Below are 27535 nucleotides of genomic sequence, written 5' to 3'. Positions count from 1 at the left end.
ATGATGGATTATGCAGAAAAAGTAGAATTGGGCTGAAAGATCTATTGCTTTATCACCTATTCAGGTTGTAAATCGTGTTTTTAAAAGTAACTAAGTAACTAAGTAATTAATTACTTTTGAAAATAAGTAATCAGTAAAGTAACGGGATTACTTTTTTGGGGAAGTAATCAGTAATTAGTTACTGATTACTTTTTTCAAGTAACTTGACCAACACTGCTGACAATTCCATGTTATTTTTGGGGTCGTCTACAGTAGCTTTGCATTATTTATCTTAAACTGGGCCTTAGCGCAGCCCCTCAGTTCTTCATGTTTCTGAAACAAGTAGTCTCAAGTCCTTTCCTTCTCTCCTTTAAGCCAACTTTCTTTTGATTAGCTGCACGCTGCAAACAAAAGACTCGAACAGGAGGTTGAGGGGCTTCTGTTCTCAATGCAGGAGCAGTGTGCCTGAGATTATTAGGGATTATTAGGAGCATAATAGACAGGCAAAAGCAGAAAAAATGGCCTATTGTCTCGCACGGGTTCCTTGCACATACACTGACCTCATTTTTGGAAACACTGGCCATGTTTAATATAAAGAAAACAAGGAAAATTGTAATAGGTGTCATTTAAGCTATTTGCAAAAGTCTCAGAGTGTGTGCTTGCAGCTGACCTTGTTTCCTAAGTACAGTCCAGGTGCATTCCAATAGTAGGCGGTGCCAAGATCGTCCACAACATCTAAGTGTCGCACGCTGAGATATGGAGGGGTCTCTCTGTGAACGGACCACACCCTCCCTCCCGTGTTGCCAACCAGGTGCCAGCCTGTCAGAGTGGTCTCCTATGAACACAACATCCAGGTTAAAAAAAGTTATTTTACTTTCAGCTCCATCTATTTCAAAAACAACTTTTTTACTCTGATCATGCTGGCATGCCCAGACCGCAGTTCCTCATGTCACATTTCAAAGTACACAAAGAATATTTCTTTGTAGGGGTTGTTAAAAAATTCAACACCCAAATTGTGAGGCACGATCTGTGTGAAGAGACTGTGGCAGGATTGCACCTTTCCGCTCTCTTCTGCAGTCGCGGAAGTACACATCATAACAAGACGTCAGCTTTCAACTTCAAGTTTTTGTTGGGGTTTTCTGTTTTCAGGAGGTTTGCTGTTGCTCACTTAAACTGCGTGAGTCATGTAGAGATGTAAGATGTTTATATATAGTCATCAGGAAAAGAATTTATATAAATATGTAAAGGGAGAGTCTGAAACTGAAAAGCAACATACAGTATTATTTCTGTCCACACGACAGAGTTGCTTACTGTCAGCACATCAGTAACATTGACAGCAAACATATTAAAGCAAGGCATGTTCAGTGTAGACGGACAGGTTTTACTCATAATGCCCAGCTGGTGGTTCGGATTTGCTACTTCACACAACTGTCAACACTCTGACTCTTTTAATAGATTTGTTCATCCACCACCTGAGCTCCTTCTTTTCTATTACCAAAGTTGCAATGTATTTTTTTTGTGTACCTATTGTGTCCAGGTAGTCTACTGCCAAACGTCAACTTTGTTTTATTGACTTCTCTTTCCTGCCCTAGAATCCTCTGTCTCAGCAACCCTCTCATGTCCTTCTTCACTGCATTCATGGACCTTCTCCTGTTTTCCTCCTGCCTGGCAGCTCCATATTCAACATCCTTTGTTCAGTATATCCACTATCCCTCTTCTGGTCATTCCCAACCAAACTCTGAGCATCTTCAACTCTGCCTCCTCCAGCTCCACCTGCTGTCTTTTCTGTTATTGCCACTGTCTTCAAACCACAAATCACAGCAGGTCTCACCACCACCTTGTAAACCCTCATTTACATTCACCCACTCCACCCTATCTGCACTCTCTTTTTCACCTTTATTGTACACTGTATGTTGCTTTGGATGCTTCACCCCAGGTATCTCAACTCGTCCATCTTCACTGTTACACCTGCCTGCCTCTCATTCACACACATGTATTCTCCTTTGCTTCTACTGACTTCCAATCCTCTTCTCCCCAGCACACACCTCCACTCCACTACTACTCCTCTACACTCCTCTTGTCCATACTCTCAGTACATCACAGTGTCATCTATGAACATCATAGCTCATGGTGACTCCTGCCTGACTTCATCTGTCAACTTGTCCATACCACTGCCTCCAAAACCCCAAAACCTTTTTACAAAAATCCTTCAAGCAAAATAAAGGTGGTTTATATAGATAAACTCATGAGCAGGAAAATGATTACCTCTAACGATACTTTATTATAAGAGGTAATTAAAAATTAAAAGCAAAATTCAAGTTAAAGTCACCATATTACTTCAGGTTAATTTAAAAAACTATAAAAAATGTCTATCATGTGATTTTTTTTAATGTAATTTATTGTAAATGTAATTAGTTGATTGAGATAAAAGATTTTTTTTTAACAAAAATGTCAAAGTTAAGCTTTTCGTAACAGTTATGTAAATCTGCCACATGTCAGCTGGAAGTTTGCAATCGACACCTTGAAAGAGATTTTTTTTCTTAAGGATTTTGTGTGTGTTGATGTGTGTCTGCACGTGTGTGTGTTTGTGAATCAGAGATTGGTAGACACACATCTGTCATTGTAATTAACCTAACCTTGGCTTCCCCTTTTGAAAACACACACACACACACACACACACACAAACACACACACACACGATCGGTGTCTAAATCAGAGCTGTCATCCTGTCAGCGTCTCCTCTCTCCTCCTCTCCCACCCTGCCTGTCAGTCAAAAACTGTTTTCCTCTTGCTTCACCTCTCTCCTCCCTCTTGCCTCTTGTCTTGTTTCTCCCTTCTCCTTTCTAGTCCTGTCCTCTTCCTTCCTCCATATTTTTCTTTCTCTTCATGTCTCTCACCTCTCTGTTCCCTCCAGACTCTCTATGCAGTTTTGTTTTTCTGCTTAACATCCTACTGATTAATTTCCAGATGTTTTTAATGTTTGCCAGATCCAAATTACTTTACACCTGGTGTCAGATATGTTCAGGCCCTAAGAGATATTTATTAAACTGATGCAGCAGTGTGGATGAGTAGTTTTCGTGTCATCTAAAAAAAAGTGTTTTGAGCGATAGCTTAAGTGATTGTTTTGTTTGTTAGGAAAATGTGTATTATGGACCTACATTAAAAACTCACAATCTGAAAAATTTCACTTTAAAATATACTGAAGGCCTGGTCAAACCAATTTATTTGATTAAACAAAGGGGAAAACAGTAGTTGGCAAACTAATTACTAAGTCATCACAAAAACTTGTGTCAAACTCAGTGTCAGTGCCCAAGCTTGTTAGCTTTGAACCTAATTGAACATTATGACAAGGTTATTTTAGGTGACTGAAACTAAATGAAAAACTAAAACTACACATCCATCTATCTTCTTCTGCTTATCCAATTCAGGGTTGTCGGGGTGCTGGAGCCTATCCCAGCCGAGTTACACTTTAGTTTAATTCTTTTCGCAAAATTTGTTATCACAGCTTGGCCGATGAGGCTTTTTTGCATATATTTATTGTGACTTCGCATGTCTACTTTGAGTCAGCTGCTTTCAACCTTCAACTAGTTTGTTCTTCGCTTTTATTTTTTATACCTATGTACCTTTATCCATGTTATTTCCAACATATGCCCTCAATGCCCTCAAGTTAACTATAAAACAAGTAAAAATGAAACTAAAAGCAAACATTTTCAAAAACTAAACTAAACTGAAATAAGCAAACCCACACATTATAGAAAACTATAATAACTCTGATGTATGAGACCTGTTATTAACGTAGTATTTCCCTCGTGTTTAAAAATCAGATTTACGTCTCTTTTGCTGAGCAATTTGTTCTCAAGTAAAGCACGCTGTTAGAAAAAGGGGATACAGGCCAATGTCAGTAAAACCTCATGACACATGCTTCTGTTTTGGACTCTCTGATTCACTGAACATCAGTGCTGTTTAAAATTCTGCATGTCAAAAGTCACCAAAGTTGGATTAGATGCAAAAGATGAACACAAACTGAAAATTTACTCCACTCTGAAACTTGTCATGGAAGGGAACACATACTATAAAATTAGTCAGAACAACTTGCGTCACAAATTTGTTTCTCAGCTGATGTTCATCCTTCTGTGGTGCACAGTTATGACGCAATTTAAGTTTACAGCAGTAAATGATATTTGAATAAAAGGAGGAAAAAACAGTTTTTCAGCTCTAAGCCACTCTTGCAGAAAAGATCTTAAACTGAAGTGACGTTTACATCATCCCACAACATCAGTGAATAATGAGTTCCTACATTCTGATAGGTCCACGTGGAGGCAGCGCACTGACTGGAAACGCCCATGCAGGAGCATTTTTCGCAGCCGCGTCGGTTGGACTCTTGAAGATTGTAGAATCCGAGCTTACAGCGGTCACAATTTTCCCCCTCCACATTTTCCTGCATGTGAGAAAGACAGAGAGAGGGGGAGAGACAGAAAAGGGCAGGCAGAGAAGAGAGAGGAGAAAAAGAAGAAGAAGGACGCAGCATAGTTTATAAGCTGCCCTCAGGTTGACGCTACGAGCGCAAAGAATGTTAATGTCAATGTTAATGTCTGTGAAGGTTCTCAGTCAATGTTAATGTGGTGAAAATAATGATGACAGGGCTAAAAAGGTTAGCAGAGAGTACTTGTCATTATTTCTATGCATAGAAATGTGAATGTGCGTGTGTGTGTGTGTTTGTGTGTACCTTGCATATGCAGGGTGTTATACATGGGTCAGCGTTGACGCTTCCTTCAACGCTGCAGTTACAGCGCTCGCAGTATGGGTAGCCCATATAACCAATAGCACACCTACAGTTTTACAGCAATAATGAAGATCAAGTCAAAACCGTAAATTGATCAGATTAACAACCACTGCGTTTATCCTCGTCAAACTGTTTTCGCATGACCCACCGATCCCCTACTCACTGCTGCAAACCGCTTACGCTGGTAATATGTGTGCGTGCTTAAGCAGAAAAACCAAAACAAAAAACTTCTACTAATTAACAGAGAAAGTAAGCCAAAGCAAGTCTATTAAATAGCATTTAGGAAGTCATTTTAGAGACAATGCTTATGCTGCGGCCCTGCGGGTAGGTCATTAAAAGTTTAGAGGAAAAGCAGTATTTTGAAGATAAGGCTTTTACATTAGACTAGAGTGGAATACTGGGTTACCGTGGGATCAAAGATAATACAAAAAAAAAAAAGCAATTACATCAGTAAACGCAATTACTCGCAAACTAACTAATCAGGAGAGTAACATGAAGGACCCTGTTGACAGATCTACGGGTTGATATTGAAACTGCTTCTTGTTTAATTCCTGTAGGAATTTAGTAATGCTAAGACTTTTCATGAAGACCTCTGGCTGTGGTTCTCTCCGTTAAAGTTTGTTAAGGAAGTAACATTTTAGCTGCAAATAAGACAATGCCTTGCATTTGCACCACAGCTATGCATGCAGTCACTTCTATACAACCCAAGTGTGATAATCAATATCATCAAAGATCCTAATGGAAACTTGGTGGCAATTTCTAAACACTAATTGGAACAGACAACAGCTGAAAGGTTCTGCTCACCTGTCACTATGTGTCTATCTCTTTCCCTAGTTGTGTGCATGTGTGTGTATGTGTGTCTCTCACCTGTCACATCTCAGACCCCAAAAACCCTCCTTACACCAGCATGACCCTGCTGGCTGGCCTGTCAGTCAAACACAAACACACACACACACACAAAGAGACACATGCACACATAAAAAAAGTATAAGTGTAAGAGAAAGGGTATCTCTTTGAAGTAGCTGCACCTAAAATAACTCTACTTGCTAGATATAAAAACAGCGAAAACACAGAGGAGGACAGAGGAGTAAAATTATCTCTAATATAAATAGTTCTGTTCTGTCAAAGACATTTTCAAGTAACAGAAGCTTCTGTGCATGCTGCTGAACTCGACTCACCCCGATCCCATAGGAAATCAATGTGGACCGAATTGATGAAATCTCAGAGTTACTGAAGTACCACTTTAAAATGAATTAAAATGTGGAATGGGTGCAGGCTCTAAAAGTCTGCATGCATATCCACTGAGGGGCCAAAATTATCCCTATGTTAGGGCTTAAATGATCCTCAGAAAGAACAAGGCGGAAAGTCACGTGACCAGACAGAAAGTACAAGTCAAACTGAGTGCATACGGGGCGTAGCTTGGCTCGAATCTGCGACACACGTTTGGCTGATGGAACCGTATGGGTCGCAGGAGCAGGGGATGCAGGGGTTCTCCTCCTCAGCGCTCACCTGGACAGGTAGAGAACGCAGACATGTTCAAATAGCAGCAATTTAGGTAATGTATGGACACACGCATAAGCAGGTTACGTACGTCAGCAGGTCTGTAGAATCCAGGAACGCAGCTCTGACAGTTAATGCCAGCCGTGTCGTCACGGCAGCCTATGCAGACTCCGCCCCCTTTGTACTGACCGTGAATGTCCAGGCTGAGCGACAGATCTGCCACTGTTTGATTAAAGTAGCATTCTTCTGCCTTACCGTGGCAGTTACACTCTGAAAACACACAGAAAAAGTTGATGGGCTGTAGTACTGCAGTTGATAGGATTTGTCGAGTCCTGCCTCTTCTATCAAAATTCTGTACAGTATTATATGCAGCCGGGGGGGGGACACATTCTCTAATCCTTTTACTTCATCTGCTCACAAGATGAGAAAAAAAAAACACCCTATCCTGGTTTTTAGACAGTGCCGTAAGGTTCACACACTGACTGTGAGCTGTGTGTTATCTCTAGGGCTCCAGAGAATTATCTCCAGAGGAAAAAAATAGCCTTACTATTCATTCATGCCCTTTCCATTTTCACTTTAGTTTGCTATATTTACTAAAGTGGTCTAAAATTCATGAGCTAGATAAAAGCATTGTCCTTTGGAATTTTGAGAAGAAACTTGGACTTAAAGTTTGTAGAAGTCTCCTACAGCCCGAACTCCAGGCCACAAAGATCTTCTTGAGTTTAGATTCCGATTTTGTAGCTGAGTTCATTTGTTTCATACATTTTCTTAATTCAGACCAGAACATGTTTTGCAAAGATAATGTTGTGATTGATGCAATATTGATCATATGTTTTCCCAGTATGACAAGCAAACCTACATGACTAATGGACTTTTTAACCTACACTATGGCTATGGACTCTCACCCCTACAAACTCAGTACATTTAATGTAGCACATACATTTGCAAGGCCAGACACACAAAACACTTTTAGATTTTAGGTTAAAACAACTACAGGGAAATGGCCTGATGGACATTACTTAAAGTGTATTAAATCCAGGGATTAAAGGCATCAGCTGTACAAATGGCCAGGTGTTAAGAAAACAGTACTGACCTTCACTGCTCGGCATGCCTTATTTCAGGTCCCTACGACATATTAATTACAATGCATATTGGTTGGCTTGAGAAGCAGAGCAAGTTACATGATCTATCACATGCTTAAACACTACACAGTGCTTTATATGTTCCATGACATGATTATGAAAGATTTTTGTTCTCCAGAAAGTTATAATTACATCTGTCTTATATGTTTGCATGACTCGACCTTCCACCCACTGTTAATCCAGTATAGTGTTCACAGCTGTGTTTATGGGATTAAGAACAGTGGATATCTTGTCCCGCTGGTCACTGCTGACCTGTAAAGCTGCACAACACTACAGGGCATCATTCTGTGCTATCCTAGAGTGCCGAGTTCTCTCTAAATACCTCATCTTAGATAAACGTTTTCTACCCCTACCATTACAACATTTTGTTCAGTACTGGTATTAAATCTGTCATGGTCAGTTCTTTTGCTATTATGCTATCCAGGACCTTTTTGTCACTTTAGTTATGTCAATGTCAAGGCAACAGAAGCAGTCATTGAGCCACTAAGACTACAGAGCTTTCAGAGGGTGTAGCCTGTGTGAAATAAAATAAAGATTACATGTTGTAACCTTAGTTTTATGATGACAGATGGAAGCCTCTAACCTCATCCCTCCACTGCTGCATAACTGATGAAGGTTAATGGATGCCAGGGTGATTTCGGATGGCTTTATACAGACTTATATCACGGACTGATTCTGATCAGCTGGAAAGAATGTGAATTTCAGGGCACAGCTTCACAGTTTAATTGTGTGGAGAGTACTGACCTCAGTGAGTGAGTACTCTAGGGTTAGCCTACTTTTTTGCAGTAGCCAGGCTTTATGTGAAAAAATTAGCTCAACTAATCTGAAAAAGAAGCACAATTTATTAAACCGAATGGACCTAAATGACTTTGACCAAAAAAGTAAAATTAAAAATAATATTAGTCTTTAAAATAGATATATATTAATATTTAAAATAAATATGCAATGTTGAAAAATGAATAGCAAAATAAAAAAAATAAATAAAAAAATTAATTGTTAGCCAATACACATAACATTAAACTGCCATTAGTAAATCAAATTGCTAAACTTAATGTATAAATGGTTGTAATAGTTTGCCAAATCTGTAAGTAAAGTGTATTTAGCTAAAAATGTAGATGGAGAAATTGTTAAATAACATAATGGGTAAAATAGTTGAAATATCTAGTTACAATCTCTTAGGAAAAGATGTAGTATTCTGTTCCTATTATATAGTGCCATAAGAACTCTGATGGAGGCTTTTTAACTCGTGAAAATCTGAGAAGTCACTGTTTATTTTTCATAAGTAGCAAATGTGTTGTGGGTGAACTGCTGTAAGCTTGTGGGTAGCTGTGTGTAATTTACGAATATAATTTGTTCTGTGTTTTTCTTACTCTCGCAGACATGTCGAGTGAGGAAGGTTCCTGCCATCCAAGGCTGCTGGTGGTAACCTGGGCAACAGCGATCACAGCTCTCCCCACAAGTGTTGTGTTCACATTCACAGCTAAACTTCTACATATGCGCAGAAACACAAATGTCCACACACAAACACATGGAAAACACACATTAACAGTGCACTTTAAATTTCACAGATGTGAGCTCTCTTTAAATCGATTGTGCAAACTAGAAGCTGGTTTTTAAATCTAAATCTAAATCTGAATCTGAATCGTGAACAAATATGATTTTTCACTGCAGCCAATTCTTCACCGCAGGTGATTCAAAACCTCTTAAGTGAAAAAATGAAATGTCAGCCCTTAGCTTGACACTACTCCCACACACAGTGTTGGGAAAGAGTGACCTTCAGTTAATCAAACTAATAACTATTATTTGTTTTTTTGTGTCCTGTCGCTGTGCCGAGTGACAGCCTGTTAGAGAAGCTCCCGTTGTTTGATATTATTATTTTAATGACTTTACCACCCAATAAGGTTGATTTTAACTTTTATTTTCCCCTACACCATTTTTGTATCCTGAAGTGAAATCAATTTTATTTATTTTTTCCTTAGGATTTCTTATCAAATTTTGTTTCTTGCCACTATATTCTTAACAATTCCACTGCCCGAAGTGAGGCCTTTAATCCTGGAGGAGATTGACGAGGTTTCAGAGCTGGAATTAAGTGGAGAGTTAAATGGTGAAAATAAAAACCATCTGTTTAAGTTTTTTAGACAATAAATCGTCTAAATAGAAATTATTGCTTGAGTGTAGTATGAGGTGTTTTACTGTTTCACTGTTTTAGTGTGACCAAACCCAGCATTGGGACTTCTTTGGGGGATATGGATGATATGATAAGATATCAGGAACTGCACTGCTTGTGCAGGGAAATGGTGCTGGTCAAGTTACTGCAAAGGAACTGTTCAGTCGAATGTGGACTATTACCACTATGGATGTGTGCAACTAATCATCGCTGTTGCCAGTCGGTACCAGACTTAGTAGTCGTTTAATCCAATTGTTAAAATTTTACTTGATGACAAATGCCAGTAAATCACTGAATCATCACTTCAGATGAGTGGAAGAAAATGGCTGGATGGTTGTTTTGTTATTTTAAATTTGAACTTTTATTGCAGTGGTTGAACAGTGTGTGTCATTCATAACGCACGGCACAATGCGCCACACTTTTCTGTCACAATTTATACGTTTGTCAGATGTTAACTTGTCATATTTTAGTAATATTTGAACATGTTTTGTAGTAACATGTTTTCACGTCATATTTAGCATCGGTTATTTATATTGGTTGTTTATTTGGTTATTAAAATGCATCTGTTATTAGTTTTTGACATTTTCCATTAGATGGAAATTTAACTTGATATCTTAGTGTTTCTTAGATAAATGAAAGGGTATAATATTTTTTCCTGGTTTGGTCGACTAAAAAGTTCGTCGCCAGGAAAATCCTTGAATTCCATTATCATGCACGTGGCAGTTTGTATAAGAATCACATCAAAAATTGTTTTACAGACACTGTTATAAGACATTTTACTGCATTCTCAACCACATAGCTTCCAGAACAAATCTCTTTTAAACTGTTCTGAGATAATAAGCACTGTAACTATCAATTTTTCAAATAAAGTAATAACCTAGTTCAAATGCAGTCTTTATGTTCTTGCTGTGACTTTGTGGTCCTTTACATGCATAACCACATCCGCAGTAAGAATGTTTGAATGTATGAACAACACCTGAACTGAAGCAAAATAAAATGTTGAGATCAAGTTTGTATTGATTTGAATCTAAAAGTGTAGAAAGTGTACATGTATAACCCTCTGTACAATATTTATGAATATATTTTTAATATACACAGAAAAAAAATTCTCTCCTTTGCGCACCCTCGTGTGGCACCTCAACATTCACATGAATGTGAGAATAGAGTGAAAATAGGTAATTATCAAAATGCATCACCTTTTGAAAGCCCTTTAAACAATGTGTACACATGAGAGCCAACTCAACTGAAAGAACTTGGTTCAGTTTCCAAATTTTCAGTTAGCAGTAAATAGGTTCATGATTAGTCTCCCAGGAGAGAAATAAATTCAAAACTAAACACAGACAAAGCAGAATGTAGCAGGATATTTGCCAACTAAGGTTCAGTAATTCAATTTAGGACTTTCTGTAAATTGGTTGATATGGTGAGGGTGCCAGATTTAACTGAGAGGAGAGCAGTACAATAGCACAACTAGAGCCAAGTCTGGATTTGTTGGCATGAGTAAATTTGCCCCTTTTTATCTGAGACACAATGCTACAGCTCTTGCTTAGGCTGCCTTTGTGCTGAGCAGGCATCTGAACAAATGTTCTGCGGACGATCATCAACAAATCATCTCGCAGGTCTCCACCTTTCTGAATGTCTGCCCAGTATGCTACTGCATGGATTGTTTGAACTCTAATCAAAGTAAAAAAGCTAAATGTCCTGTGGGAACACAGCGCAACGGAGAAGCTCTAAAAAACTGCAGATAAATAAAGCAGAATTATAAATAAACAGAAATTATTCGGCTGTACCGTATACTACATCTGCTCTGCAAAGTCTTTTTGTTCTGTTAAAACTGACTAAATGTGTAGCCTTTAAACACCTGGGCAGAAGAAAGTGGTGAGCCTCCTCTAGTGAGTTTAAATACTTCCTCAAGTCTTGGTTAGAGACGGTGGGAAAAGAAGAAGAAAAAAAAAAACAGGACTTTTCACACACCAGTGACATCACTTATTGTCACTGACATCACCACCGAGGGACCAGACACAGGTGTCAAATCCGAGTTAGACTTCTTGTTTCAGCCTCGGGACATGTAAAGGACACAACGCGGTGCATGTGTGTGTGGTGGGAGAAAAAGAGGGAAAGATCAGGTGTCTGGTATCAAACACTCCTCTGTCTGAAGTGACACCTGAGACGACGCTGTACAGTGTCACCTGTGTCCCCTGCAGAAAGGCGCGCACAGACTCACACGGAAAGTTTTTATAGAAGGAGTTAGATGAAAAGGTGATGCCTGAGGGCTCTCTTTACTCCTGTTCAGAACTATGGAAGAGCTACATCACCTTGATGGTATTGTTAAACAGAGTGAGAGAAAGTTGGACATTATTACCTTTGTAACACTGTTGAGTGGACAAGCTTTCGCATGGCCAAAACAGATGCACATCCCTCCAACTGAGATGTCCTTAATGGTATAGTAGTACTGAAGAGCCAAAACAGGTTATTGCAACTTTAACAACCAATGACTCAAAAGATATTCTACTTAAAAATATCCAGAGATGAATGACTCATACTGACAAAGTTAAAGTGGTAGTGCATGTGTTTTTAGCCTCACCCGTCTCGTCACAATAGCATCCATATCTTTGGGGTCATGGAGTGTCAGAGTCATGAGGTCGGCGTTCAGCGTTCTGATTCTCTGAAACACCAACCTGATGTAGCGGGCGGACGTGAAGTTCAGGAGAGTTGGCGAGGGGTCTTCTGCACTGGGTCTACCATTGATCAGAGAAGTGTGTATCTGTAGAGATAAACGCCGAGATATGACAACAGAATTCGACTGCATGCTGTGAAGATTAAATGTTTTGTGAGTTTCTCACAGCAGTAAACAGAAGAAGTAAAAATTCAAACGACATAATGATGGGCAGGTAATCCAACTTTGAGTTTGATTCCGTAAAAAGTGACAAAAACATTACTATCCACTGTACACTGCGTGTGAAGAAAACTTCTTTTTACAGCGAAAAAACCCCCTAAACTTCTGAGCAAGTACCTAGCACGCTGCCACGCGAATGTGAAATTCACAGAGAAACCCCCAGATCCCCCCCACTGACATGACCGCTGCGGCACCGGGCAAACCTCCACCCGCCCCACTCCAGCTAAACAGGTGAAAATAGATTTAAGAGTGACAGGACTCAGTGCCACTGAGTCTTTGATCTTATTTAATTTCTGCTGTGTTTTACTTGCCACAGGGGTGGCTGTAGCTCAGGTGGCAGAGCGGATCAGTCACTAACCAGAAGGTCGGTGGTTTGATCCCAGGCTGCTCCAGTCTGCATGCCAAATATCCTTGGGCAAGATACTAACCCCATGTTGCTTCATACACATTCACACTCCGATGGATGTATCGGAGTGTGAATGTGTATGAATGTTAGATGCTTAGAAGTGATTGGGTGAATGAATTAGCTGTATAAAGTGCTTTGAGTGCTCGGACAGAGTAGAAAAGCGCTATATAAGAACCAGTCCATTTACTTGCATCTATTTGAAAGAGTGAGCGTAAACACAAAACATTATTTTATTTTATGTGCTGATATGCAGAAAATAGGTTTAAATCTTAAACAAATTTCTTCAAGTCAAAGACTGTTGCATATAATGTATCATGTTTTTAAAAAGTAACTATCTAAGTAACTAATTACTTTTGAAAATAAGTAGTCAGTAGAGTAACGGGGTTAATTTTTTGGACAAGTAATCAGTAGTTAGTTACTAATTCCTTTTTCAAGTAACTTGACCAACACTGATGAGCAGCGACAGCTTCTAGGATAAATTGCTATTTGTTCTTTAACAACAGAACCATATCAAATTTAATTAAAAGAATGCTGATTTTCACTGGATTCAACAAGAATGTTAGGGTAGAAAATGGTTTTATTTGGTAATAATAAAAACTGATTTCAAATTCAGACCAGGAGACAGTGGCTACAGCAAAGCACAGCAGTGATTCAAACATAAAACCTGCTATCACCCTTTGACCACAACAGACTGAGAGTCCAGAACTAAAAAGTGAAGCCAGCACAGAAGTGACAAAAATGTGGACAAAAAATGTTTTGGCATTTTTTTTAGCTCATTTAAATGAATTCTGAAAGGGTTTAAAATGGGGACACATGTAGCCACATCAGAGCGCATTTGAGTCACTCAACTTAATCTCTTGTGTTCTTGCTGCCTTTCTGGGCAAATGAATTATCTGTTATTTAGCACTAGTTAGTAATAATTATCAGATACCTGTTTTGTAATCAAGCTTAGTAGATAACTTAGCACACCACTTTATCTTCCAAATATACTTCCCTCTGACAAAAAAAACCCAGCATGGCAAAAGGAAAAAGAGACCTCAAGATGCAGAGGGAAAAGCAATGGGTGATGTCACAGTGGCTGTGACCAACTTTTATATACAGTCTTTGTTGTTGAACAGTGACTGGTCACAGTAGGCTAAGCTAACCTGGCACTAACACTTAAAGCACTTAAAGAAGACTCAATAAGATAACTTATCACATAGTAACAGTTTCACCCTGCCTTCCACAACTTGACAGAGTTTAAATACTCGCTGGCTAAGACATCTTGTCATGCACACCTGATTCAGTCGGAAGCCTCAAATTTCTTATGCTTCTTTATACCTAAATTTGTTTTTTCCTGAGTGCATCAGCGTGTTTTTTTATGTAATACCACAGAAGGTTTTTCACTTGTTCATAATTTATTTAAAAAAATCTGTCTCTATTCAGCCACATCTTTTGATCAGTGTTTCGTTTCCTGGATGTTTAGCTCCTTCACCGCACAGAATGATGGTGTGTAAGAGGTTTTTCAAAAATGTTTTTTCCATACTGACAAGATAGGATCACATAGCTGATGCACATTTGTGAGCTGCGTATCCATGATGACGATCTCCTGTTCCATCACATCCCAAAGGTGCCCTATTGGAATGATATCTGGCGACTGTGGAAGGCATTTAAGTTCAGCGAATGCTCAAGAAACCAAGAACTTGATGGCATTGCACATTATCCTGTTGAAAACAGCCATCAAAAGAGCCCTACACTGTGGTTATAAAGAGATGGACATCAATATAAATGGTGCCCTGGTAGGTTGTGGTGTTTAAACATTTTTCCAATCTCCTATTGTCCATTTTTGGTGAGCCAGTGTAATCTGTAGTCTCAGTTTCCTGTTCTTTGCTGACAGAGGCGGCAGGCGTGGACGTGTTGTGCGCTCAGTTGTGTTATTCTGTATGCCTTGCTTTTAACATGTAGATATCTGATTAACTGTTGCCCATCTATTAAAAGAACAGTCTAGCCATTCTGCTCTGACCTCTGGTATCAAGACATTTTCACCCATAAACCTCACTCTGTGTTTTCTTTTTTTTTTGGACCATTCTCTGTAAACCCTACAGATGGTTGTGTGGAAAAATCTCAGTCAATCAGCAGTTTCTGAAATACTGAGACCAGCCTGTCTGGCACCAGGAATAAAGCCATGTTCAAAATCACTTAGAGTACGTTTCTTCCCCCATTCCGCTCAGTTTCAACTTCAGCAGGTTGTTTTTTCTATGTCTACAGGTCCAAATGCATGAAGTTGTAGCCATTTGAGATGCTGATTAAAAATAGATATGAAAAACTAGTTCATGAATTTATTACTTTTAGGCTGGACTATTGCAGTTGATTATTATCAGGATGTCCTAAAAACTCTTTGAAAGCCTTCAGTTGATCCAAAATGCTGCAGCAATTGTACTGACAGGGACTATATGGGCTTCTCTTCATTGGCTCCCTGTTGAATCCAGAATTAAATTTAAAATCTTTCTCCTCAAATACAAGGTCTTAAATGATCAGCCCCCGTCTTAGCTTAAAGACCTCATAGTACTATATCACCCCAATAGAGCACTTTACTCTAAGACCACAGGCTTACTTGTGGTTTCTAGAGTATTTAAAAGTAGAATGGGAGGCAGAGCCTTCAGTTTTCAGGCCCCTCTTCTGTGAAACCAGCTTCCAGTTTGGATTCAGGAGACAGACACTATCTCTATTTTTAAGATTAGGATTAAAAATTTCCTTTGTGATAAAGTATATAGTTTAGGCTGGGTGTATAAGATAAGCTAAGATAAGATAAGCGAAGATAACCTTTATTAGTCCCACGCCTGGGAAAATAGCCTACATCAACCTACATCTATATGTATAGATGTAGGTTGCTAGGGGCTTCCTATGATGCACTGTGTATTTCTTCAGTATGCCTCATTTTCACTGTGTTTGTACACCACTCTGCATTTAATCATTAGTTATTATTAATTTCTGGCTCTCTTCTGCATCATGTCTTCCTCCCATTAACCCCAACCAGTCACGGCAGAGGTTTCTTACTGTTAAAAGGGAGTTTTTCCTTCCCGTTGTCACCAAGTTCATGCTCAAAGTGGGTTGTTTGATTTCTGGGGTTTTCTCTCTATTATTTTAGGGTCTTTACCTTTTTGGCAATATATGAATAACATTGAATTGCATTAAATGTATGAGCTGAAATGTTAGGTGACCACAAATCCTTTCTGAAACGTAGTAATTCTCAACAAAAAAAGATTTCCTGATGCAAAATTGCTAATGACAGGATGCCCACAAGGCAAAGAATATACCTCTCTACAGAATCTTACAACTTGGATCATAATAATAGAAAAAGGAAGGACAAGCACAATTACTGATGGCATTCAAAGAATCTTGTATTTTTCCAGCACTGGTCTAACATTAAATCAGAGTGAAAGTAGTAGAAGCATCAGTTTATATTGTGCATAAACAATAATCACCAAGCAGGCACATAATAAGAAGTGTTAGGTTCTGTCTGCCTGCCTGTCTGACTGTCCATCTGTCTGTCTCACTAATGTGGCCAAAAGCAACATTTGGCATCTGTAAAAAAAAGAAAAAAAAAGAAAAACTCTTTCAGTGAGCTGACTGTGTGTATGTGCATGTATGTCAAGGGGAAACACTTGATGGGTGTAAGCTGCACACTTGGAAGTAACGAAGGAGCCGGTTCTCTATGTGTGTGTGCTGGCGTGTGTGTGATGAGTGGTGGGGTGACATTGTGAACGTGTGTGTGCGATGCTGTGACACATCGCCTACGACTCATTATGGTTTCACTGTGATCAGACGGCAAGGGAGCTGTCAACCACACACTTGTGCTCACACACACACACACACACACACAATTCAGACACCTCCGTCGTTACTTGCAGCTCTTGACATCTCCCAGCTCGCACCCCCTCTAGCGCTCCCCCGCAGGACACAAGCACATACAGTGCAAACACACAAAAAGACACACCGAGCACACATATTCATGCACGCACATTAGCACACATGGAAACGCATGCAGATAATCAGAAGGGCATCTACAATTACAGCCCTGTGTGGGGGGATGTTAATGTGTGATTAGTTTATTTTCAATGCGTGTTTGTGTATTTGTTAGTATGTTTGTGTGCTCTGAAATCCTCTTTCTCTTCATTAATGTCAGGCCTGCCTGACTGTTGTTACTGGATGTGATCACACATAGCAGATCAAAGGAACACAACAGTAAACACTGGGGTGCACATGTGTGTATTTGTGTGTCTTGTGGTGTTTTTTTTTTCATGTCATTGATTAAAGTATTTTATAACAATTCCCACATCCCTCTTGTCGCCTGGCCATCACCTGCCTACACCAGTCCACCAGATCAGTTTCTTTGCCACATCCTCCTTTGTGTCTCACAGTTGTACAGTCAACTTTGGTTCTGCCTCCTTCTTTATCATCTCTGACCACTCTGGATTTTTTCTTCTTTGCCTATACAAGCAATGCATTAAATCCAGAAATTCCAGCATGGTTTAAGTAGATTTAAACTAACCCACCTTAACCCTTCTTCCCCAACTGGGACCAAAGAAAGACAAATAATCTTGAGTCAATCCAACCTCCTACCCCCAACAGCTATATTTTGAGTGAGCAGATATCCAGGTCAAGGCTTCCCATTATATGAGCTGGTATATTGGAAATGTTTGCAAATGTGTTTTCTCTTTTGCTTAAGAAGGACAGCTTACCCTTATGCAACCAAAAGCCTTTAGATATACAGTTAAAATGATCAGCATGAATTCTTTCAGCCAGAATAATTGTATAGTCAAAATCTGACATTGCAGCAGCCCTAGTTTGTGACATCTTCATGTGTTACCTCTCCATTCTCCAGTGGGTGAATCTTTGAGTAAAAGGATGTGCAGATGACTTCATCATCTCTGGTGTAGGATGGAGGTCCTGTCCGAGGATTTATGTTGAACCTTGTCAGGCACTCTGTGTCCGTGATAGCATAGTACTGCCAGGGTTCAAAGGTCACGCCATCTATTGAACGCTCTAAGATCCAATTGCCTGCGGACAAAAAAAATGATGGTAAAGAAAACAATGAAATGCTTTCAGTGTGTGATGAGGAGACCAGGGAAGATCAATAAAAATAATGAGTGGCACGCAAGTCTCTATTAAGGTCACGCTGCTTAATATACATAGAAAATTGACAAAACATTCAGTTTCATATTTAACTGTGGTATTCTGGATTGATTAAATGCAAAGTAAAGTGAGTCCTGCTGAATGAAAAAACAAGTGTGAACACAACAACAGAAAAATCAAACAAACATGCACTCATAATTTCCATAATCTTTATTATTTTTTTGTTTATTGTGTTTCTGTGTGAACTAGTTAGAACATCAGCTTTGTTTTTGCCCATTATAATTGCTTATTTTATCATGTAAGCACCACATCCCTCCATTATACAGAGTCATGTGAAAAAGCAGGTTTTTCACATTGCTTTCTGCAATACTGTCAAAAATTAGGTTCACCTTTACTATTTCCATAGGAATTAATTAGGGTAAGTAACAGACAGGTGCTGCTAATGAAATATATTTGATTAACTGATAATCAGCAAGCGTGACCACTTCTATTAAGCAGGTGGTCTGGATCTGGATGGATTTGGGTCTGTGTTAACACGATGCCACAGACCAGACAACTCTGTAAATTTCCACCAAGATCAGATCATGCAGTCCTCTTAAAAATTATAAAGAAAAAACAAGATCTGACAAAGACTCTACAGGCCTCAGTTAACATGTTTAATGGTAAAGATCATGACAGTACAGAGCAGGGGTGTCCTGCAGGTTTTAGATTTGTCCTTGATCCAACGCAGCTGATTTAAATGGCTAAATTACCTCCTCAGCATGTCATCAAGTTCTCCAGAGGCCTGGTAATGAACTAATCATTTGATTCAGGTGAGCTGACCCAGGGTGATATCTTAAACCTGCAGGACTCTGGCCCTTGAGGCTTGCAGTTCCCACCCCTGATTTAGAGAAAGACTGAATAAGTAGCACTTGTCTGGAAGTACAGTGCTACAAGAACATTGTAGCATGGCTTAAGTTTGCAAAGTTGCATCTGAACAAACCACAAGACTTGTGGAACTTTGACGAGATCAAACGGAGATGTGGCCATAATGGATAGCACTGTTTGCCAAGAACATAGTAATTCCATAGGAATTCAACTGTTTCGTCTTTTTTCTAGATTACTTTTCAACATATTTAAACCTTCCACCGCCATTTTACTTTAACGTGCTAGTTTGTTGTTTCACATCAGTATTGTTAATCACTGAGCTAAAGATCCATTTGATTGAATGGAGTCTTCCATTATATGAAGACTTCTCTGTGGGATGATCATTAGCTTGATGATTAATGCTCCTAAGACGAATACTGAGCATTAGTCACAGTCCTCTCCTTAAAATTAATCAAAGCAAAAATATTAACACTTCAAGTAGTATGAGACTGATAAAATAACCTTTTTATAATTGAACGCATACCTGGGCGAGGTGAGTTGGCTGCCTTTATTATCACATAGGCGATCTGAAAAACCTGAAAGATGCACACAGAAGAAAATCCACATCATACCTTGGTTTTAACAATTACACAATTTTTTCACTGTTTTAACCCTTAATACAGAGCAGTCCAATATTAGTAACCTTTAACAGGGATATGTGAATAAATAAAATGTTACTGTATCTCAGACTGAAAATTTAGTTCTTTTCAGCTTTTTTCTTGTTTCACTGTAACAAATATATGGCATTCAATATTTCCCCATATTAACAAAAGTTGTGCATACCTGTGCCTACAGATGAGCAAAAAGTAAATAAATACATAGAGAAAATGAAATCCATTAGACCACACTGTCAAATAACACACAAAAAAGTGCACTGAATGACGTCTACTCATCACACAGTCTTCCTGTCAGCTTCTCTCCCTTTAATTTATTGCATTAATATCTTAGAAGGCGTTAACATGTTAACACATATTAACACTTTTTGGGGAGCTTTTATTGCACTTGCAGTAGTGTATCAAGTTCTCCTTATTTTGGGTCAAATTATCTTCATTTCATTAATTTCTCCCCTGCTCTGCTCGATGGTGAAACACGGAGCAGAGGAGGGCAGCAAAACTCTCACTGCGGAGTTTAACAAGTGAAAATTAAAAAATAAAGTGCACATAAATTGGGTAACTGAATGCTCAGGACTGCACTTTGCCCTTGTTGCTTTTACAGTGCAGTGCAGTAGATTACAGGTGTTGGGGAGAGGCTTACATGCACGAACACGCCAGCTGTACCGATTGCCAAAAACAGTAAAGAGGGAAACTCAGATTAAAACTCACACAAAGGGAGCATGACTTTCTCATGTGCTTAAAGCCAATGCTTATTTGCTGCTATAGTAATTTCAAAATATATGAAAATACATATGCAAACCAGCGCTTACAGTAAGCAGGTTTTGTGGTAACTTTAAGCTAGACAACCACAATAAACCAAAAAAACCCTAGAACAAACTAAAAGGTTTTTATTTTTCAGTCACTGAATGTGTCATGGTCCCTGTGCCCCGCTGGTCGACCCTCTATTAGGCAATATGTTTGTGGTTTGTTTGCTCTCTCTCTCTCTCTCTCACTCTCTCTCTCCCGCTGCTGGCCCACACACCTGCTCTCATCACCGCACCGGCCGCTGATCCCAGCTGATTACTGCACTACTTAAGATGGCGAGTCTGCACTAGTCTTCGCTGGATTGTTGAGCTATCAGCGTCAGTCAAACTTGTGTATCTGCCAACCTGTATCTTGAAAGCCCTTTGTTATTATCCCGCTAACCTGACCTTTTGTGTTTAGATCGTTTTTGGAACCGGATTCTGAGAGGAGTGACTGAGGAGGAGCTTTTGTACAGAAAGTGTGGAGCACCTTTTCTCCTAACCCTGTTTCCCACGGACCCTGGCGACCCGGACCCGTTTCCCCTGCACGTTGTATATAGCCACTTGGTGATTGTGTTCACTGTGAATAAACGCACTGTTCTTCACTTAAAGGAATACCCTGGCCTGCGCCTGAGTCTCTTTCGGAAACCATATCAGAATGTTGTTGTCCAGTTTTGCCCGACTTTTTGTATTTATAAAATAGAAATTAAATATTTTATTATGATTTAAATAAAAAAAAATTCCAGATTCGCTCAGCAAGATAAAAGGTCAGCTCACTATAGGCAGGTATAAAAATGTACTGTATATGCGAAATTCAGATTTAGGTCAAATGCTTGCTTGAACTATCTTCACCAGGCTGTGCTTCCTTTCTCTATGCAAGCTCATTGGCCTTTTTTCTCAGATGTGGGAAGAAGTGTCACATTGCAGCAATTAGAATAGGGAAAAAGTGTGTGTGTGTGTGTGTGTGTGTGTGTGTGTGTGTGTGTGTGTGTGCAAAAGTAAGGGAGGGCAAGAGAGAGGGAGAGATTGTGTCATTTAAGTAACCCTATAGCAGTTATTCAAACCTCCTACAAAGAGTCACTGTTACTTACTGAGAACGGGATGGTGTGTATGTGTGCATGTGTGTGTGTGTATGTGAAAAGGAGTGATTTCAGGGGTAACTTCTAATATGGTGACAACTTTGGGACAGCTAAGCAGCTCCAGCAGCTAAACATAGATCAACACCACTAACTAATGCACTCTGTGTCTATGTGTGTGCGCGCGCACCCAGGGTTGCATTGTGTCATAGTCTAGGTTTTGATCAAATGTGGATCAGACAAGAGATTTTTTTCAGCCTCTGGAGCTCAACACAGCATCAACAAATACACAAACCAATAACCATCCTGCAAAATATAAGAGAGCTGTTGAATAAATGTGAATCTCATAGGCATGAAATTTAATTTAATGTCAGATAAATACATTTATGTAGAGCCCATATAAGTATAAAGTTTAATTGGATAGATTCTCAGCTCAAATGTTTATTTATTTATTTTTTCCTTTATAGTGCAAGAACTATAAGCTCAAAGCAGCAGGGTGTCAGCGAGTTTCATCAGGTTTTGCATGAGACCTTGTTATTTCCAACTTAAAATGAAGCAAACAAAACATTCTCAATGGATAAAAAAGTGCATCACCAAATGAAAGAACAAAGAAATTGAAAATTTTGAACAAAAATAAAATGTGGTGGTATTACTACAGAGTTACTGCCTTTCAATACCATTGTATTTGTCACCCCACTTCAAGTACAGTCCAACAATGTTAACGTCGTGTCTATCTTATCTATCTGGTCTATCTTGTGAACCAAAACTTATTTTTATTCTTTGCAGCATAATTATTATTAATTATTAATTGAATTTTAGCTTCAAATATTTACTCTGTCAGTTTGCGGTTCCATATGGTAGTGGTTAACACATTCACCTAACACACAAAAGTCCTTGATTCAAGACTGGGACAAGAGACAAAAGTCTCTCAGGGAGAAAGGATTCCTGTCAGGAGGGGCATCTGAAATCTTTACCAAATCAAATATGCATATTCTTCTACTGTGGCAACCCTTACTGAATAATGTAGCAGCTGAAAGGAGTTTTACAGCATAATGTTCTACTCTGATCAGAATAGTGGCATGGTGCTTAGCACTGCCACCTCCCAGGACGAAGGTTCTGGGTTTAAATCCGCCACCTTAGAGGGATCTTTCTTTCTGTGTTGAGTTTCTATGTTCTCCCCATGTCTGTGTGGGTATCTCTGTGAATATGTTGTGGCTTGTTGTCTGTCTCTCTGTGTTAGCCCAATGCCAGACTGGAGACCTGACCAGTCGCCCCCCACCCACCCCCAAAACACACAAATTTAAATATTAGACAAAGCTAATGCAAATGCAGTTTCTAAATGATGCGGTTAATTATTAAGGGGGGAAAAAACAAAACCAACATGGCACTGTGTGAAAAAGTGTTTGCCTCCCAAACCTGACTGGGCCACTCTTAGTAGTAAATGAAAAACTATAAATGACTATAAATAGCTGTAAATGAGTCTTCTTCAGCACTATGGAGGAAATTTGGCACAATCATCTTTGCAGAATTGTTTTAATTCAACCACATTGGAGAGTTTTCAAGATCATGCAATCAAGCACATCAATCAGATTCAGGTCAGGACTTTGACTCGGCCACTCCAAAGGCCTGACCTGAATTCGATTGAGATGCTGTGGCATGATCTTAAAAAGCCGGTTCATTCATTTTGATTTTCTTAAGCCATTCAGAGGTAAAATTGGTGTGTTTTCGATCCAAAGTACCAAAGTACGCTTCAACTTGAGGTCACGAACAGATGGCTGGATATTCACCTTCAGGATGTTTTGGTATACAGCAGGTTGGTTCCATTTACCACAGCAAGACGTCCAGGTCCCCTGACGCAGCAGAACAACCCCAGACCTTCAAACTACCACCGCCATATTTTACTGTTGCTATGATGTTCCTTTTCTAAAATACTGGTTAGTTTTATGCTGGATGTTACAGGACTCAAACCTTCTAAAAAGTTGTCTCATCGGTCCACAGAACATTTTCCCAGATGTCTTGGGGATCATTAAGATGTTTTTTGGCAAATGTGAGACAAGCCTTTGTGTTGTATTTGCTCAGCAGTGGTTTTTGTCTTAAAACTCTCCCATGGAAGCCATTTTTGCATACTTATTTTTGATGAACTCTGACTTTAACTGGGATATGTGAAGCCTGTGGTTCTTTAATCTTCTTCTGGGTTCTTTTTTGACCTCCTGGATGAGTCGCTGCACTCTTGGAGTAATTTTGGTAGGCCAGTCACTCCTGGGAAGCATCACCACTGTTCCAAATTGTCTCCATTTGTGTATAATGGCTCTCACCTTGGTTTTATTGGAGTCCTAAAGTCTTAGAAATTGCTTTGTAACCCTTTCCTGGCTGATAGATGTCAGTGACTTTATTTCTCAGGTGTTTCTTTAGATTGTAGCACGCTGTGTTGCTTTTTGAGATCTTTTAGCTTGCTTCACTTTTGTCAGACAGGTTCTATTAATGTGATTTCTGGATTCAACAGGTCTGCCAGTAATCAGGCCCATGTGTGTTTAGTGAAATTGACACTGAAATAATCACATGTTAATTCAATGACGTTACAAATTTTTACTGATACCATTTAAAAATAAATGGTTTGATACTGGTGCTGAAGCCTTAAACGTTCTTTCTACAATAAAAACACAAATTCCAACATGTTAATGCACAGACAGACGGTGCTCTTGTGCAATTAAAAAGTATAAAATTTAACAGCTTTTACTTTTGCGAGAGAATCTGTGCTCTGTGTTTTGTTTGAGTTTATAAATAGTTAAAAAGTGAAACGGTGACTCATTTGTTCCCCAGGTGAAGTGGAAAATCGTATTTGTTTTTTGCAGCGATGAATAATTCTTTGACTCAAAAATAAACTCCTGAATCATTTTAATTTTACATTGCACATTGCTTCAGATAAAAGTGACAAGATTTCAGAGTTGACGTAAATAAAAACACAATAAAACAGTGTCTTTAAAGTTTACAACATTCGCACATATATCTAGATCTCATAGAAATCTTTTTTTTTTTTAAATGAAAAACTCAGAAAAATATAAATTCATTTCCAAATAGCTCTCATGTATTCCATTGCTGCCATTACATACTTGACAGAAAATCATCATGATATGCCAGGAACTGGCTTTTGGCAGATATTTCAGCGTTACAGCCAACTGAGCACTTAAAATGTTTATTTTAATGCTCAATCGGGCCACTTAAGCCCCGTATCCAGTGTGGCTAGGTTGCCTACAATTAAATAGCCTGTGAAGAATCCATTTTGTCTCAGTGTGATTTGGACACATAGTTACAGCGGTTTTACAGAACAGCTGGTGTTTACAGGTCATTCACATGGAAACGTGTTAAAATCTCTCTGGCCTGATACACTGGCATCAGCCTCCAATTCCTGTTAGTACTCCAGTCAGTTCCAGTGCACAAAAACAGAGCCTGACCAGAAACAAAGTGAGATGAGGTCAGAACAAGATAATATATTACCCCCAAAATGTAAATAGCAAAAGGTGCTTTGTTGTTGTTGTTATTGTAGTTTTGTTTTTTTCCCCCCCAGACATAAACACACAGGTGCATATGTCATGAGAGAAACTAGTACGAAGATTTACTGTCACTTCAAACGAAAATGTGTTAACATCTCACAGGACTAATAATGTAGCTGCTGGTCCGGTTCAAAATGGTGTGAATCATCCAGCATCCTTTACTGCCAAACTAAATGCAGGCAAACAAGCTGCAAATAATCAGTGGAACCATTCACTTGTTTTTCACATTTTTGTGCTTTTCCACTAAAAACAATTTGAGAACATATTTTTGAATGTACCAGAAAAAAAATTGAAAGTCTCGCCAGTCCTGCAGCAAATAAGTTACAGGATTCTGATATTTGAGCAAACTGCAGCAAAAAAACACCCCAACAAGAAATACGGAAAAAAATATTGTTTTTCACATAGATTTGAACAGCGAAGCGGAAGCAGTATACACAAACACGGGCCTCGGGATAAGACAGAGGAATGCCCGGCTGTGTAACAGCCTTTTGAAATCCATTCTGTTTAAGTCTGTCACTCTGCCTGAACTGCTCAAAACACACTTGCACACACAAATGAAATGCCTTTATACACTAACACGCTCACTCACAGACTGGGTCGTAATTTGGCCCTAAGCTTTTAAATAGGCTTTACTCTACACAAAACACCAGATGCTGCAATCTCCCACATTCTTGCTTTGGCCCAAGCTACTGTCAGACATTAAACAAGCAAACTTTTATTGGGTACAGCAGATGTTTCATTTACGTCCTCTTAGTTATGATTTTTGTTGGCACTAAAAGTTCTGACTACATCATTTTTTATGTTTGTTATTTTTGAAAAGCTAAACAAGTTTGTCTGTATCGCTTAAAGAAAGAAATACGCATTTAACACATCAAATTTTGAATCAACAATGGTGTGACTTTGTGTAAAATATGGGAGGGAAAGCAAAACATATAATTAATTCAGTGCTTTCTTAGGGTACTGACTAAAATAAGAAGGTAACATAAAGTGACAACAGTATTTCTTTTTTATTTTTCATATTCATTTTGATACTAGCAATATGTTTAGCTCGTGTTAGGTCAGAAGCATGTTTACCACTGTGTTGCATCACCTCTTCTTCAACAACACAAACCCTTTGGAAACTGTGGAGACCAACTGCAGCAGTTTAGAAAGCACAAAGTTTTCCTCTTTTTGTTTAATACAGGATCTCAGCTGTTCAGCAAACCTTTGGTTTTACTCTTCGTTTCATAAAACATTACATAGGGTGGCACATCTGGACTGCAGGTAGACCAGTGTAGCAACAGGACAACTTTTTGCATGGAGCCATGCTATTTTTAAGTTATTTCAGCACTGTCTTCTTGAAATGAGAAGGCATTCCTTGAAAAAGGATCCCTAGATGGTAGCCTGTGTTCCTCCAAAACATTAATATTTTGTTTCTTATTAGTGTTTCATTTGCATATATGCCATATGCACTACTGCACAGGTGCACTGGTGAAAATCCACTTTTCTTTTGGCAGCACAATGCTGTGTCCATAATTTAAAAAAAAAAAATCTTAATAATATTATAATATTTATTATATTAATGATGTAATAGTTGTACACTTCAAATTGAGTCCAGCTTATATGAGCAAAGTCACAGTGAAGGAAAGATGTGTTTCTCAGATTGTTGATATGTTTTTTGTTACTTGATTTTTTGTCTGTATGGTGGAGTTTTGCTGTGCATTTTCACTGACTGAATGATTTTCAGAAGTGTTTCTGAGCCCATGAAGTAAATTAGATTAGAGATCATGGCTTTAAGAAGATCACAGCCATTCAAAATTGGTTTCCAGCTGTGTCCCTTCCACACTGAGATTTCCATACAGATTATCAGTGTTTCAATATCATTTTGTTCTGTAGATGATAAAATCTCTAAAATGTTTGCAAATTAATATTGAGAAAATAGATTCTTATCTGCTAAACTATTAGCCCATACAGTCTCTGACAACTTTTGATGGATATGATAAAGCCTACGCTCCTTTTTTGACACCCAATCATGTTACGACTCCATTGCATTCACATTTTGCAACTTTCTCTGCGTACTTGTATTACTTCACATGCATTTCTGTCTTTTTGCATGACCCAATAGTTCAGTATTGTAGAGTAAGTACGTATTGCATTTAACTATCTTACAATGATTTTAAAATGTCGGGATTGCAAGAGAAGCATATCCACTCATGGTAAAATAGTTCTAAGACATCTCTTAGTCTAAATGTATTTTATTAGTTATGCCAACTGCAATTCAGAGTTTTATACACCAGCAATGCATGGCCAGAAAGCTCTTAGTTTGGCATGAAAAACTGGAGTTGCAATACTCCAATGATACAGTAAAAAAAAAGGGATTTGATTTTTTTAATCTTTAAAAAGTAAATTAAACCTCAAAACTAATGAAAGCCCCCCAAAAAATGTTTATTTTTGCAAAGTTAGAAATTATTCTCAAGCCACTCTCCAGAATCTCTGCGGATGGCTTTTAGTATATTGTCAAGTTTGATGCATCTTCACGCACGGATATGATTCAAGAATTTATCTAAAAATAATGAAGAACATACACAGACATCAACTGTCTGCTTCACACACGGAGTGAAGCACATAGACCCTCAGCTCCC

At 38.8% G+C, this 27535-nt stretch overlaps 1 protein-coding gene across 6 annotated transcripts in view; it reads right to left on the bottom strand.

Moving 5' to 3' along the window:
- Positions 1-27535, bottom strand: part of lama2 (laminin, alpha 2) — a 206565-nt gene that overhangs the window by 125483 nt on the left and 53547 nt on the right. For all 6 annotated transcript variants that reach the window (XM_084954250.1, XM_084954246.1, XM_084954248.1 and 3 more), the window contains exons 4-14: positions 19376-19427; positions 17720-17910; positions 12153-12332; positions 11931-12020; positions 8775-8892; positions 6354-6532; positions 6172-6271; positions 5630-5687; positions 4706-4808; positions 4277-4417; positions 650-814 (exon numbers count right to left, since the gene is read on the bottom strand). In XM_084954250.1, the coding sequence (XP_084810376.1) occupies positions 650-814; positions 4277-4417; positions 4706-4808; positions 5630-5687; positions 6172-6271; positions 6354-6532; positions 8775-8892; positions 11931-12020; positions 12153-12332; positions 17720-17910; positions 19376-19427 (1377 nt within the window). The remainder of the gene's footprint in view (positions 1-649; positions 815-4276; positions 4418-4705; positions 4809-5629; positions 5688-6171; positions 6272-6353; positions 6533-8774; positions 8893-11930; positions 12021-12152; positions 12333-17719; positions 17911-19375; positions 19428-27535) is intronic.

This window comes from Perissodus microlepis, chromosome 15 (genome assembly GCF_051167445.1).
Source record: "Perissodus microlepis isolate ML-2025 ecotype Zambia chromosome 15, ASM5116744v1, whole genome shotgun sequence".
Lineage (NCBI taxonomy): Eukaryota > Metazoa > Chordata > Actinopteri > Cichliformes > Cichlidae > Perissodus > Perissodus microlepis.
The sequence above is the reverse complement of the archived record's forward strand: the minus strand, read 5'-3'. Positions and strand labels throughout refer to the sequence as shown.